General features: G+C 38.8%; 1 protein-coding gene across 1 annotated transcript in view; it reads right to left on the bottom strand.

Annotated features, from left to right (window-relative positions):
- Positions 1-12,421, bottom strand: part of larp1 (La ribonucleoprotein 1, translational regulator) — a 31,741-nt gene extending 19,320 nt beyond the window's left edge. Inside the window, exons 1-3 of the mRNA XM_066716475.1 lie at positions 11,725-12,421; positions 1,992-2,053; positions 1,113-1,178 (exon numbers count right to left, since the gene is read on the bottom strand). Of these exons, the coding sequence (XP_066572572.1) occupies positions 1,113-1,178; positions 1,992-2,053; positions 11,725-12,121 (525 nt within the window). The 5' untranslated portion in view covers positions 12,122-12,421. The remainder of the gene's footprint in view (positions 1-1,112; positions 1,179-1,991; positions 2,054-11,724) is intronic.
- Between the last annotated feature and the right edge of the window lie 285 nt (positions 12,422-12,706).

Below are 12,706 nucleotides of genomic sequence, written 5' to 3'. Positions count from 1 at the left end.
TCTTTGGCATTGTCGCATCTCTTAATACGAAAAATAAAGAAAAAAAATTAAAAGGTTAAGAAAAAATAACAGAAAATAAACATTTTCATACAACGGTTTAATTATATTTGACTACTGAATGGGACTAGCAGATTGCAGAGAATTAAAGGGAAACGGCATAAGGATAGTACCTTCTCTGTCAGTGTGTCACAATGTGTGCCTCTGACCTAAAATAGCAGCAGGGCTTCAGACTGCAGTGTTGTGGGAATCCCTAAAAGGACATCCCTTCCATAGGGCTCCGGCTCTGGTTATTCCTGGCCCTGCCGTGACCTAAATTACACTTGAAGCCTCCCGCAAAGAAATGCAATGACTTCTAAAAAAGGGATTACTCGGGTACTGTCGACCACAGCCCACATAAGAAGCATTATTTTTTTATTGCCATGCAGTTCGACAACAGATGCAAAACTAATAACAGGCCTTTCAAAAACCACCCTGAGCCTGCTTTTCTTGACTGTGCTGTTTCCCAAGATACAAATATTATCTCAGGTGGCCTTGCCTGCAAGAAACAATACATCAACCTTCTTTTCCCTCATCTAGATGAGTTTGGCAAAGCATAGAAAGATGCATGTCAGAACAGAGGCACACTGTAAACTCCTCCCTTCTCTTCGTGGGGCTTCTGTAATTTACCCACCACACAGCTCCAATTGCTGCTCCACACAGAGGTAATTCTGTGTGTGCTATTTATAGCTTGGACATTATTGCTGCAGTCTGTAGTGCTGCTGTTCCGAAACCACTTTGTTCCACCAACGGTCTCCACCAATAAGATGGTCTGTTTACATCAGACAGAGAATGCTGGATACTAGAAGCCAACTAGCATTTCATGACCACAGTCTATGTTTTAAGGACGTAGCTCTTGCCTTGTCGGGAAGCATGCAGTCAAATGAAAAGCCTCGGCAATCATTCAACTCAACTTAAAATATAGACAAAAAGCATATAGTCTTGCTACTGATTTGCGCCCGTGTGCTGCATTTAAAATTAAGCATCTAAAATCTGTGCGAGTGTTTGTTTGCAAGACAACTTTTTACGAAATATAGAATGGATTAAAAATGTATAAGTCAAGTTAACCATCTTACCAGCACTTCTTTATTTGCAATTTCGCCAGGGGTGGGCCAGTTGTTAGCATCTCCAAAGTCACCAACCTAAAAAAAATAAAAAATAGTATCAAAAAGTAAAAAAGAAAATGTACACATTAGAGAAGTGAGCAAGGGGTTTCTTGAAACTGACTGTATTTAGCAGTGGCTATGCACAGTCACATACAAGATGCCTGTGATCTTCCTTTTCATTGACCTACTAAAATGTTTGGAGATGTTGACATCTAAGAACATCCATATTAACTGAGGTGCAGTTGGATGCGGTGTGCATGAAACTGCTGGCAGTCTCATCTACTTGCAGCTGCTATAGAAATGCTTTTTTCAGACCTTGATGCAATTTAATCAGTGGAGGCTCACGGGGCCCTGGACAGTGATGAACAGATCTAGAGGCCTCTCTCCAGCAGCTCCATGGTGCCTTGTTTGAGTATGCTATACCTGTAAACTTAAAAGCGTATTTCCAGAGTTCAGATAACCCCAATAGACGTACATAGAATGTAAATAGCATTTATTCTTGCATACGCGCTTAACTAAGGGAACTGATCTGGCCATTAGGACGAGCCGTTCAGAACCCCCCCTACACACACTAGGTGGAATGAGACAAGGAGCTGCTGCAAAAGGCAGTGTTTGGGGTGGAAGAGGCAACGAATGTTGGTACAGTGCGATTGATGCAGGATTTATGCTTGGTATGGCAGAAGTGAGGCAGGGGATTTGGGCCGTCTTCCTCCCAAACATCCGTTTAAAACTCTCGTTAATAAGGAAGTTAAAGCTTTAGAAGGTGCAATATGGCTTCATTACTGTCAGAATACAGGAATTTGGGGAAGCAAAGGGCTTTCAAACAGGATCTGAAAGCTAGGGACATACCTTTCCTCCTCTCTTTGGTTTTGGGTTCCCCGCTCTTACCACCTTGGCTGGAAGAGGCGGATCTGTGGATATCAGACAAACAAGTAGTGCATTAGGTTCACTGCATTTTTTGAATAGAAGTCAGGAAGGCACATTTTAGAACTGAACCAGAGATTGAAAGTTCGAAGAGTTCCAATAACTACAAAATAAAACCAAAAACCGTAGTGACAGATTGTTTGTGTTTGGAAAGATTCAATAGCTTCCCATTTTGAATAAGGCAGAAGTCAGTACTACTGTGTACTGTTACAATCTGACTAAGTCGAATATTTAAATCCTAATCTTCCTCTAAAACTAACTGTATATTCGTATTTCTACTTCATTTCTTGGCGAAAAACCCAACAAAAACACTCCAGAAGGCCAACTAGGACTTTATGAAACTTGGAATGGCAAAGGGTAACTTTTGCTATAATTTCTGCATGGTTATAAAACGGTGACACAGCATAACCTTCTTACATCTGTTACAAAAATTTGAGTGGATTGCTTTATCAGCTTACACCACAAAAAAAATTCATTGGCGTGAGACTCAGTGAGAATAGAGCCCTCATTATTAAGGTAAAAAAAAAAAAAAAATCCCTTTTTAACTAGGCTGCCCTAGTGTAATATTACACCCATTTTACCTTTTTAAATTTAACTACTCCATTGTATTTGAGAAGATGGATGGATCTGAAACCATACTAAAAATCTGGAATGTACTCCTTGCCTCTTTTGCTATAATATTTCTTCAGTTCATTGTGAAACTCATAAGTCAATTCAGGACAGCTGCCGTTTACATATAACAGGCATAGCTAGGTATTTTTGTATTTATGCAAACCTTACTTAAATGATTACATCAGGGGCTTTTACATATCAAAGCTCATGGTTAACACGAAGACTTCCATTCTGTCTGAAGCAGAGTTCACTAAAGGCTAGTTTTCCACATTTCACTGTACTGTTTTTTTAGACTATCTGCAATAAATCAGATTTTTTACCAAAATCATTATACAACCCAGAAGACTGCCAAGTTGTCATTTTACACTAAATCCTCCAATTCAGTTTACTACAGCAAGCAGCGAAGTTTACAGTTTGAAAGTGAAATGTGCTCGACAGCTCACCAGAACTGTGAAAATTAAACACGGTAACAGTGATAAATGTGATAACTGACTTCTCCTGAAATATATTTACTATTAAACATTTAAAAATCAAGTGTTTACCAGCAATACAGAACAAAATGCTGTATACATGACCATGGAAAAGGCTCTGTGAATGTCAGACCATTTTGTCTACCAAATGAATCAATATTCTGTGTGTGTCACACACACTTCTAAAGGGTGCTAAACAAAATATTTTTCACCAGATAAAAAAATCTGGAATTGTGACAGGTCACTTGCTCAGTTAGAGCTTTTACGGTTTAGTACAATGTGGAAGTAAATGTCAGTCTGATTACTTGAGGATGGTGGCGTACTAGAGCGAAGAACATGACCAGCTATGTGAAGAATGGATACTGGTCGTGATCTCAAATCGCCTTCTGCTTCAGAATACTCTCATCAATCCTCCTTTCAATCTCCACAGTTCCAGACCAAAGAGATTCAGTTCCCCTCAGCCCTTTCTGGGAGTAATGCACTGGAGAGCAGGTATTACTGAAGTCCCTGTTCTTGAGAAAGGGGCAGCGGGGACCTTTATGAGACCTCTGCTTGACTATCAGACTCAGAGACTAAAAGAGATGCTCTTGAACTATATTTCTGGCAACAAGCAGGTGTCCGTTTTGATACATAAATGAAGATGTGCGGTCATGGTTCCTTGTTTTTAAAAGGTCTTATTTCCTTTCAATCCTTAACCAGATGTTATAGCTTTGAAATCATTAAAAAAGCATTAAGCTTTTCCTGGTTTGGAGCACACCAGGCAATCAATTATAATCGATTGTGCCGACAGGGTGCATGAAAGTGAAAGATGGTAATTCAGTTTTGTACAATGAATTGTGACATCCTCTTGATTGAAGGATTGGGCAGTACAAGATTTAAAAAAATAAAAAATAAAAAAATAATATACATTATAGTGGCTACAATAGGTACTTGACCACCAAGTGTATAAACCAACATTAGAAGCCACTTTATGATTTTAGATCAAGCAACATCTTTCCCCCAACTCTACTGTAAAGCAGTCAAGAGTTTTCAGTTTCCCAGGATGAGCAGAGGATAGGGTTCCAATTAATTCAAATGAATCACAGAAAAGTGGCAAAATACCAAATTGAGATTTTGCCATCTTAAAGTGACAGGTTCAGTTTACAGATAAAATAAAAACAAGTGCTCAGGCCCATCATCTCTGCATAGAATCCTGACGTTGTGACTTCCTGGCCCTCTTTAGCCTAAATAGGAAGGAATGTCAGAGCAGCTTAAATTCAGAATTAGATTGCAGACCCCGCCACCAAAATAAGAAGTAAACCTTGTCATGACCGTCTTTCCAGAATAAATTGACGACTTTAACTACGGTTTAATTTTCGGACCCATTCCATCTGCAATGCTAAATATTTGAGGTATAGGTCTAGCCTTTCCCCAAGTTCTAATCATAGATTTGACTAACCTAACAGCAGCTTAAAATCTAAATAAAATACGTGTGTGTGTGTGTGTGTGTGTGTGTATGTATGTATATAGAGATCGAGATAGAGATAGATGTGCTTGCGTGCATATGACTGTAAATAAAATATATACAGAACAAAAATAAAGACCATACAATTAAGGGTTTATAAAAAATATAATAAAAAGGAGCTGTAGATTTGGGGAAGAAATTATACTGGGTATCACTGAAAGCAGGGCAAGAAAAGGCTTCTCTCCAAACCATAAGGCTGCATATTTAAATGTATGGGAATTACAGAAGACCCCTGCTGCAACACCTATTTCTCGGGTAGTAGAGGGCTTCATCAGGGAAAGCTGGGCAGACAGAGAGCTGCAATGCAGTTCCAGTAATGTACAAGCCAGCACTTGGATCCACCTGTGAAGACCAATCAGTATGTGGCCTCCAAGTGACCGGTATTAGAAGACTGTCGTTTGTACCCAGGTGCCAGTGTGCAAGAACTTGACGATCAGCAAGCCCAAACACTTTGAAGATAGATAAGTGTGCTTCAAATCAGGTGAGAAACGCTTTGAAATTCTCAGAAGTGACATTATATATATATATATATATATATATATATATATATATATATATTTTTTTTTTTTTTTATTATTAAGGCAGCAAAGTCCTTGTAGATTGCCCAGCTATAAATAGTTTGCCACGTCTGCACAGCAGCCGAAAACAGATATGTCTATGTGGGATCTTCATCAAACTGCTTTAATGGTCTGTGAAGATAAGCAATAGTGCACAGTAAAGACTGTAGTTCTAGGAAAGTCAGTGTGGAAATCTGTAGGTATTTAGTAAAAGGAGGGTGAAAAAGTGATGCAAAACACAAAATGTTTCCTTGGTAGGGTTAAGGGTAAGCCATTTCCAGAAGATGGAATCACTTCATCCTGACCACATGTAGGTCCTATACAGTTTGATAGCCGTTAACCCTTGTCTTGAGGTCGCTTTAAGCCCATTCTGATGACTAAGATAAGACTGTGATGAACAGACACATAATTCCTTACAAATGACTGGCAATGCCTTTGCCAAAAATAAATATATTTATTTGTTTCACCAGCTATAAAAGACAGAGATCAATGGGACATTACTGAAACTGCCAATGCTGCACAATCACTATATTCACTTTGGGCCACCTGGGAGAGAAGCAATGCATGTTATTCGATGCTGAATGCTAAAGAACAGCTGGCTGAATTTGCATTGTTTTAATCCTATGCTCTCTGGGTCTTAGAAGTTAATTAAAACGGGACACAACCCTGGATCAGCTTAAGCTGCACAGGTTATTCCACTGATGATACAGCCAGAAAGTTCTGACTGCTAATAAACACTTTGTATTCTGTGAAAAGCACTGCGATTCCAAAGAGCTCCAGAACACACACACAAGTAAAGCACATATGTATTCCTTTCTGCCCTGGAGACTAGAATGCTTACAGATCATATGAAAAACTGTAGACAGTACAGATACAGTGAAGGCAATGTGTGCTCTAGGGGAGCACGCTGTCAGACACCACATGCTGAAGCACGCCTCAGGAAGGCTCTGAGCCTAAGCTGCCATCAAAAGTCGGTCACATGGTCAGCAGATGACATCACCACACAGCCTGGCAGACTGGCTGTCAACCCCAAGCCCTGCACACACTCTGCAGCGGCAACAGCAGCTTTTACCATCACGTACAGATTGCACCTCGATCACAAAGCACAGCGCGATTAGGAGGGATGGACCTGCGGCACACCACCCTGCACCATTTCTCAGTGATAAAGAGGGAGACTGTGGATGGCAGGCTAAGCACGGCTGTGAGGGAGAGCTTTGAAAGAAACTACTAGATGTAAACTAGAAACAAATCAAATGGATGGGATTTGATCAGTTTTCTACTGCAATGGATGACGGGAAAAAGCAGCAGTCAGAACTATTTACAATGATGATTCTACAAGGAGGATTTTCTTTGTCAAGAGCTGAAACTGCAAGTTGCAAATAGCTGCTGTAAGAGCATTTAGCTTGTAATATAATTCACAAATAGGTGCTGGATATATCAGTCTTATTACTTTATTTTGAATATTTGCATTGACCATTTTGTGAACTTTGGTCCGTTTAACTCCATCCTTACAAGAACAGAAAGAAATTGCAGCTCGCAAAACATTAAACTACTAAGAGATTGACAGATGCCTTATACGTTTCCCTATAAAGTCTATAATGCTCAACAATATGACAAATTAAGTTAAGACCACCACACAATAACACCTATATGGTTAGAAATGCAGGGCAGGACAGTATATATAATGTTTTGTAAAAAGAGTTATAAGTTACTTAATTAGTATGCAGTGCAAAATAGGGGAAATGTATTCTGCAACAATGAGCAGATCACAAAAACTACATGATGATGAAAGGATCAGACATTCTTCAAAATTCTTCTTCACCCCCTTTTGTCCGATATCTTAAGATTTCACCTCTTTCATTCCACTCCCAGAAAATGCAGCACTGGCATCAGAGCACGATCACTAATTACTACGTAGACACCTATCCCTCCAATATACTGACATACGAAGAACACTGTTGTATCTGAAAGTGAACGATTTAAAACGTACATGCTAGCCTGTGTTGAAATCTGTTAAGTAGACACTTTTACAATGTTACAAATAAATTAATAAAAGCATCTCTTTTCTGAGGTGTAGTTTAATAACTGTGGATATGGACTTTAAAATAAAAATAAACAAGTTCCCCCACAGTATAAAATATTACTTCAAAATAGTTTGCAAACTACAGATGTAAAACACCCTACTATAATTAAAGTAATTTACCCCCGTCTGCGAGTAATCTAATGTATACCAAGGTTGAACAGGAGTGTACATCTTGGGTGTTAATTTGTAACAGACTTTGAATGTCAAAAACAGTGCTTGAAGTAAATTTACCTATAATGCACAGTTCTTAAACATCTACACAATACACACTTCCTGATAACATGCACATTTACATTGCAGCATAGATGCTAAAGCTGTAAAATAATCAAGCAGTGAAGAACATAAATAACCATGATATGATATGAATGACAGTTTTTGTGGCACTAAACTGGTGGAATGTGTTTTTTTTTTTTGTTGTATTTTTAAACAGTAAATGCCACATTTGCATCAACAAAAGGAATCATGATCCATTAACAAATAAAACCAGATTGTTGCAACCAGCTGTAAGTCAATAGAAACCTCAAAAGATCCTTCAGCTTTAGCTGTTGGGTTGGGGGTGTTATCTCAATTCACCATGCGGAGATGGGTCAGGCAGAAGAAAAGGCATCACTCACTTATTAGGAGTAACACTCAACTAAGAGACAAGATCTCAGGCTACTTGCTTTGTCTTCAGTCTTCTTCACTCGCTCCTGATATACAAAAACTTCACATTAAAAAACATGCTAAACTGGAGAAAAACAAGTCAAAAACTTTTTTCCGATTCCTTATACAGCATTAGCAAAACAGGAGTTCATGCTTTTCTGGGGCTGTCTTTTGCTTTATGCATTGCAGCAATGAGCTTACATGTTGTGAGAATGAGATCAGCACTCCTGGTCTGTGGATTTGAACTCCATGTTTGGTTAAGAGAATTAATATCAGGTCCTCCCTAGAAAGGGGATGCTTAAATGTAGAGTAAGTTACGAGTTAGTTATTAATATAATGGTTAGCGAGAGTGCACACTTGCTCAAATGAGTTTAACACCAGTGGCTACCTTGACCCTAGCAGAGTTCTGACACCCTTAACTTTCAGAGTGATGATCCAGTCCTCCAAAGATGGTCAATCTTAGGACTACGCCTGTAGATGGGAGATTTGTATAGGGCATGCTAAAATCACCAATTTATAAACACTTAGAAAACATTTAATTTCAATCCATTAGACATATGCTTTTGTGTAGAGGTAATAATTTTGAAGCAACACACAAACTTCATCCTTCAAGATTCAGAGTTCCCGAGATTTAACATTTTACTTGTTTCAGTGATCAATTACTAAAAGGTGTCCCCAGTGTTTAGAAACTGATTATTTAAGAAGACCTATAAAACCAACCAGATTGGGGCTCTCCAGGACCAGTAATGGAGACCACTGGCCTCAGTGGACAATTCTCTCTCTCAAAAATTGACATTTCAGACAGATGTTACCGTAGCTTTGTAGAGTACAAGCTGTGACCATTCTGTGGTCTCAAACTGTTACCCCACCCCCGCACATACAAAACTATATTAACCATGACAGGCCACCATATGTTCCCATGGCTTGCCGATGTGCTGGACAGTGGCACACCCATACAGAAATCTTATTTGAAACATGCAATGTAAAAAAAAAAAAAAAAACTCACTGGAATACAATTAATAACTAAGATAATATCCAAAAAGGACCATCAGAGGAGACTGCTAGACAGACTGCTCCTTGATACTACTAGTGAAAACTAGTGCGCCTCTAATATACTTCCCTCCATCATTTCCTGTCATTTAGCCGTTTGCAGCCTTTTCAGGAGCTAGAGTTGCTGAAACAGAAAATAACCAAAACAAAATCAAGATGAAATGTAACCTACCAGTATAAAATGCATTACAGGAAAACACTGATGATACATTCCGTTTACATTTTGTGCATTTTGTGCATTACAAAGCCCAAAGTCAGAGAACAGAACTGACTCCTAAATATTCGTACATGCAAGAGAAATCCAACAGAATTTAATACAATATGAAATACTCCTGGTGCCCCCCCATTTGATATTTTGCTAAATTGCGGAAAAGTTTCTCCATAAACATGCACTGTCGTTCTGAAACGGAAATGACTTGTAACTGATAGTTAAATCCTCCAACATATGAAAGCCCGTGGAACTGGTTTAAACATTAATTTTATATTAAACAGGTTGAATTTCAAGTATTTTTCGCCCCTTTTTTAATCTGTTTTTAAACAGGTTAGAATCTGTCAATTTGGGATTAAGTGTGTGAAAGAAAAGAAACGCACACGATACATGTCTGTGCCCAATGCAAAGACTGAAAAAACAACGGGTTTGAAATTCTCAGAGGATTTTTGATCATTTCTCTACATTGAACACTATGACCTTGGTGAATGTAGATACCATGCAAAAAATCTTACCCTAAAAATGTTGGCATTAAACCAGAGGCTGCAAGTTTTTAGTAACAACAACCAACTCTTAAGTTTATATTCACAAAATAAGACCAGAGTGTGGTAACAAAATAGATTTAACTCACTCATTATAATTGAATAATAATCTGATTACCAATTATTTAGCACATTAGTGTTTATATTATTGGTCTGCATTCCTCTCCTAACCATGTACTTTATTCCACTTCCAAAGAAACGAACTTTTCTCCTCTGCTTGTCCAATGCAAACATTATTTTATCTTACTGAGCAAACATGCATTATTTACTCTACTGTAATGGACTTAAATTTCATTTTAAATGTTAAGTGGACTAAAACAAGATGGTTACTATAAAGAAGAGAAAATATTAAATTTGATCTATTATCTAACTTCAACTAACAATGCTGAGAATGATTGCTTTTGGATACATAACCTTTTTAAAAGCACTTACAGTAGAGTATCACACGTAACAGCACTAGCTAAAAACAAGCTGTCCTCTCTAGCGAACTACGTCCGTGGGGGAGGGGATGTTTCTAACAACACAGCATTGTTTACACGCTTTCTTTATCTGATTTTGCAATCAAACACGGAGGACCACTTAATTACATTGTCCCTCGGTGATGTTATACCCCATCAAGTTTCAAAAAATCTAAATTAACGAAAGAAGCGCTCGAAATACAAAGATTTCATGAAATCACATGTTTCTAGGGGCACAAACCACGTTGTCTTCGTACAAGGGAATCATGGGAAACAAGAGCTCAGGAATACTTACACAGCGTTATTTTACTAAGAAAAGGACATTTGACCATTGTCAACTTCCCTAGTAATGGAAATGGAGCATGCACAACTCAAATGTATGACGGCAAGCAACAAATTGTGTATTTTACACACAATTGCCAAAAATCGGTGGTCCAAAAACGGAGCTACATACAAAACCTATACATCTAAGTCTGCACATCTAATTACATGGCAACTATGTTTTTTTTTTTTAAGTAATAAGGTACTTAAACATGAAAATCATTATTTTTAATTAAAACTGCAAAATACAATTAACACGTTGGCGCATAGACGTGAAAAGGTAACTTTGAATTGCAAAGACAAATAGATATATATGATTGTATATATATATATATATATATATATATAAACACACATTCATATTTCGTAGTGTCTTTAAAAACACGCCTGGTATTACAGATAAGCAGGCTACATTATGGACAGGCCAAAAATCCGCTATTTTACTAGGCCCAACATATAAAATAAAGAGCGAAAATAACGGTTTTCAAAGATTCACCATGAACTACAGTTTGTTCACGAGCATAAATATTGAAAATGCAGAAAAATTAAGAGTTAGAGATATCTATATATAACCCGGTCTAACTAAAGCACAGGACGGCAACACAGCATATGCTAATCATAGGCGTTGGTATTAGCTACATGCTCTCGATATAACGCACAGCACGGCTGCGGTGTGTCAAAAATCTAAAGTAACTTCAAATTAAAAAAAAAAATCACTCTGGAAGTAACATATAAACACGTCAATACTACAATTGCCAATCAACTGTCTAACAAAAAGCAATGACAATGTATGTAACTTTTCAGGTGCAAGCTGCATTGACTCCCGAGTATCTAAGGCCTGGTTCGACTATGCTCTACTACAATTACAGAAATACGTGTTCAGTACATATTACAAAAAAAAAAACGCGTCGACTTTTAATGTAACCTTCATACATATCGTATCACCCTATCCTTTTGGCCAAGGAAAATCCTCCATTCCCCCTCTTAATCCTAAAATAGTTTTTGGGGCCTAGTTCTATATTTAGGGCATTCTACTAGTAGTAGTTTTCATGAATTTGCAATGCTGCATTTAGCAAGCAACACTACCCACGACCCGATCTCTGGGCTCGCTTGATTGATTGGACTGCCATATGGTTGGTATGCAGAAGGACGACAGAGGCGCACATTTAGCACATACAAAACGTTTAAAAATGTAGACATAAGGTACACACCATGATGTGCTTGTCCATTCACACTGATCACCGTCCCTGCATTCATTTTCTTAGTCCATGGGTTCACCTTGGGAGGGGGAGCTTCGGTAAACTCCTTTTTGCTGCATTTTACGTCTTCATCCACTTGGGCGTCGTTGAAATGCCCTACTTCTTTCTGCAGGTTTTCCTTTTCTTGGCTGTTGCTCTCGTCTTTAGCCTGTTTCTGGCTCTGCTCCTTCATGGCAAACCCTCCCTGCTCCAGCTCGTCTCTCTTCGCGTTGCCCCCCGCGTCTGCAGCCGTCTGCTTCGCCCCCTTCTCCGCGCAGTCTTCTCCGTGTTTCATCTGGTTCGCATGCCCATGCTCCTCTTGTTTCAGTAAAGGGTTGTTGGGTAGGAGAGTCTCCACCTGAGTGGCCATTTCCCCTTTTTTTCCTCTACCCCCAAAATTCTTCTTCAACTCGACAGAGAGAGAGGGAGTGAGAGCAAGAGGAAAAACACGTATTGTACTCCGCAGATCAACTCGTTGGCCTGTTTTCTCCACTCCACCCCTAGACCAAATATCCTTCAGTCTAAGATGCAGAGTGGTCAATCGCAATTAAAACATATATTTAAAAAAAAAAGCCCACAAGCCCTGTTTAAAATCTCTAATGTAATCTCCACCACTAGCAGCAATATGGAAGAGCACCACGCGACCGACGGGAGCACGCACGCACGCACGCACGCACGCACGCACGGGGTAGGGAGCACGCAGCGATGCGCGCGACCTGGCGTCCTAGTGATGACGTTGGCTTCCTGCTCTTAAAGAGACAGCGCCTACGTTCAATCCATTTTGATATAACTACTCGATGCATTAGTTTGTACCTAAAATGCCCCCCCACCCCCCAAACTAAACGTACTCAATGTAAAAATGAATGCGCTAATGTATGTATATCTATCCCTAATTATGATTTTATACCTGTTTAATACAATTGGGTTCATTAAAGTATACAAAGAATTTCAGGTA

Source organism: Amia ocellicauda, chromosome 11 (assembly GCF_036373705.1).
Source record: "Amia ocellicauda isolate fAmiCal2 chromosome 11, fAmiCal2.hap1, whole genome shotgun sequence".
NCBI lineage: Eukaryota > Metazoa > Chordata > Actinopteri > Amiiformes > Amiidae > Amia > Amia ocellicauda.
Note: the sequence above shows the minus strand (reverse complement) of the source record. Positions and strands in the feature narration are given on the sequence as shown.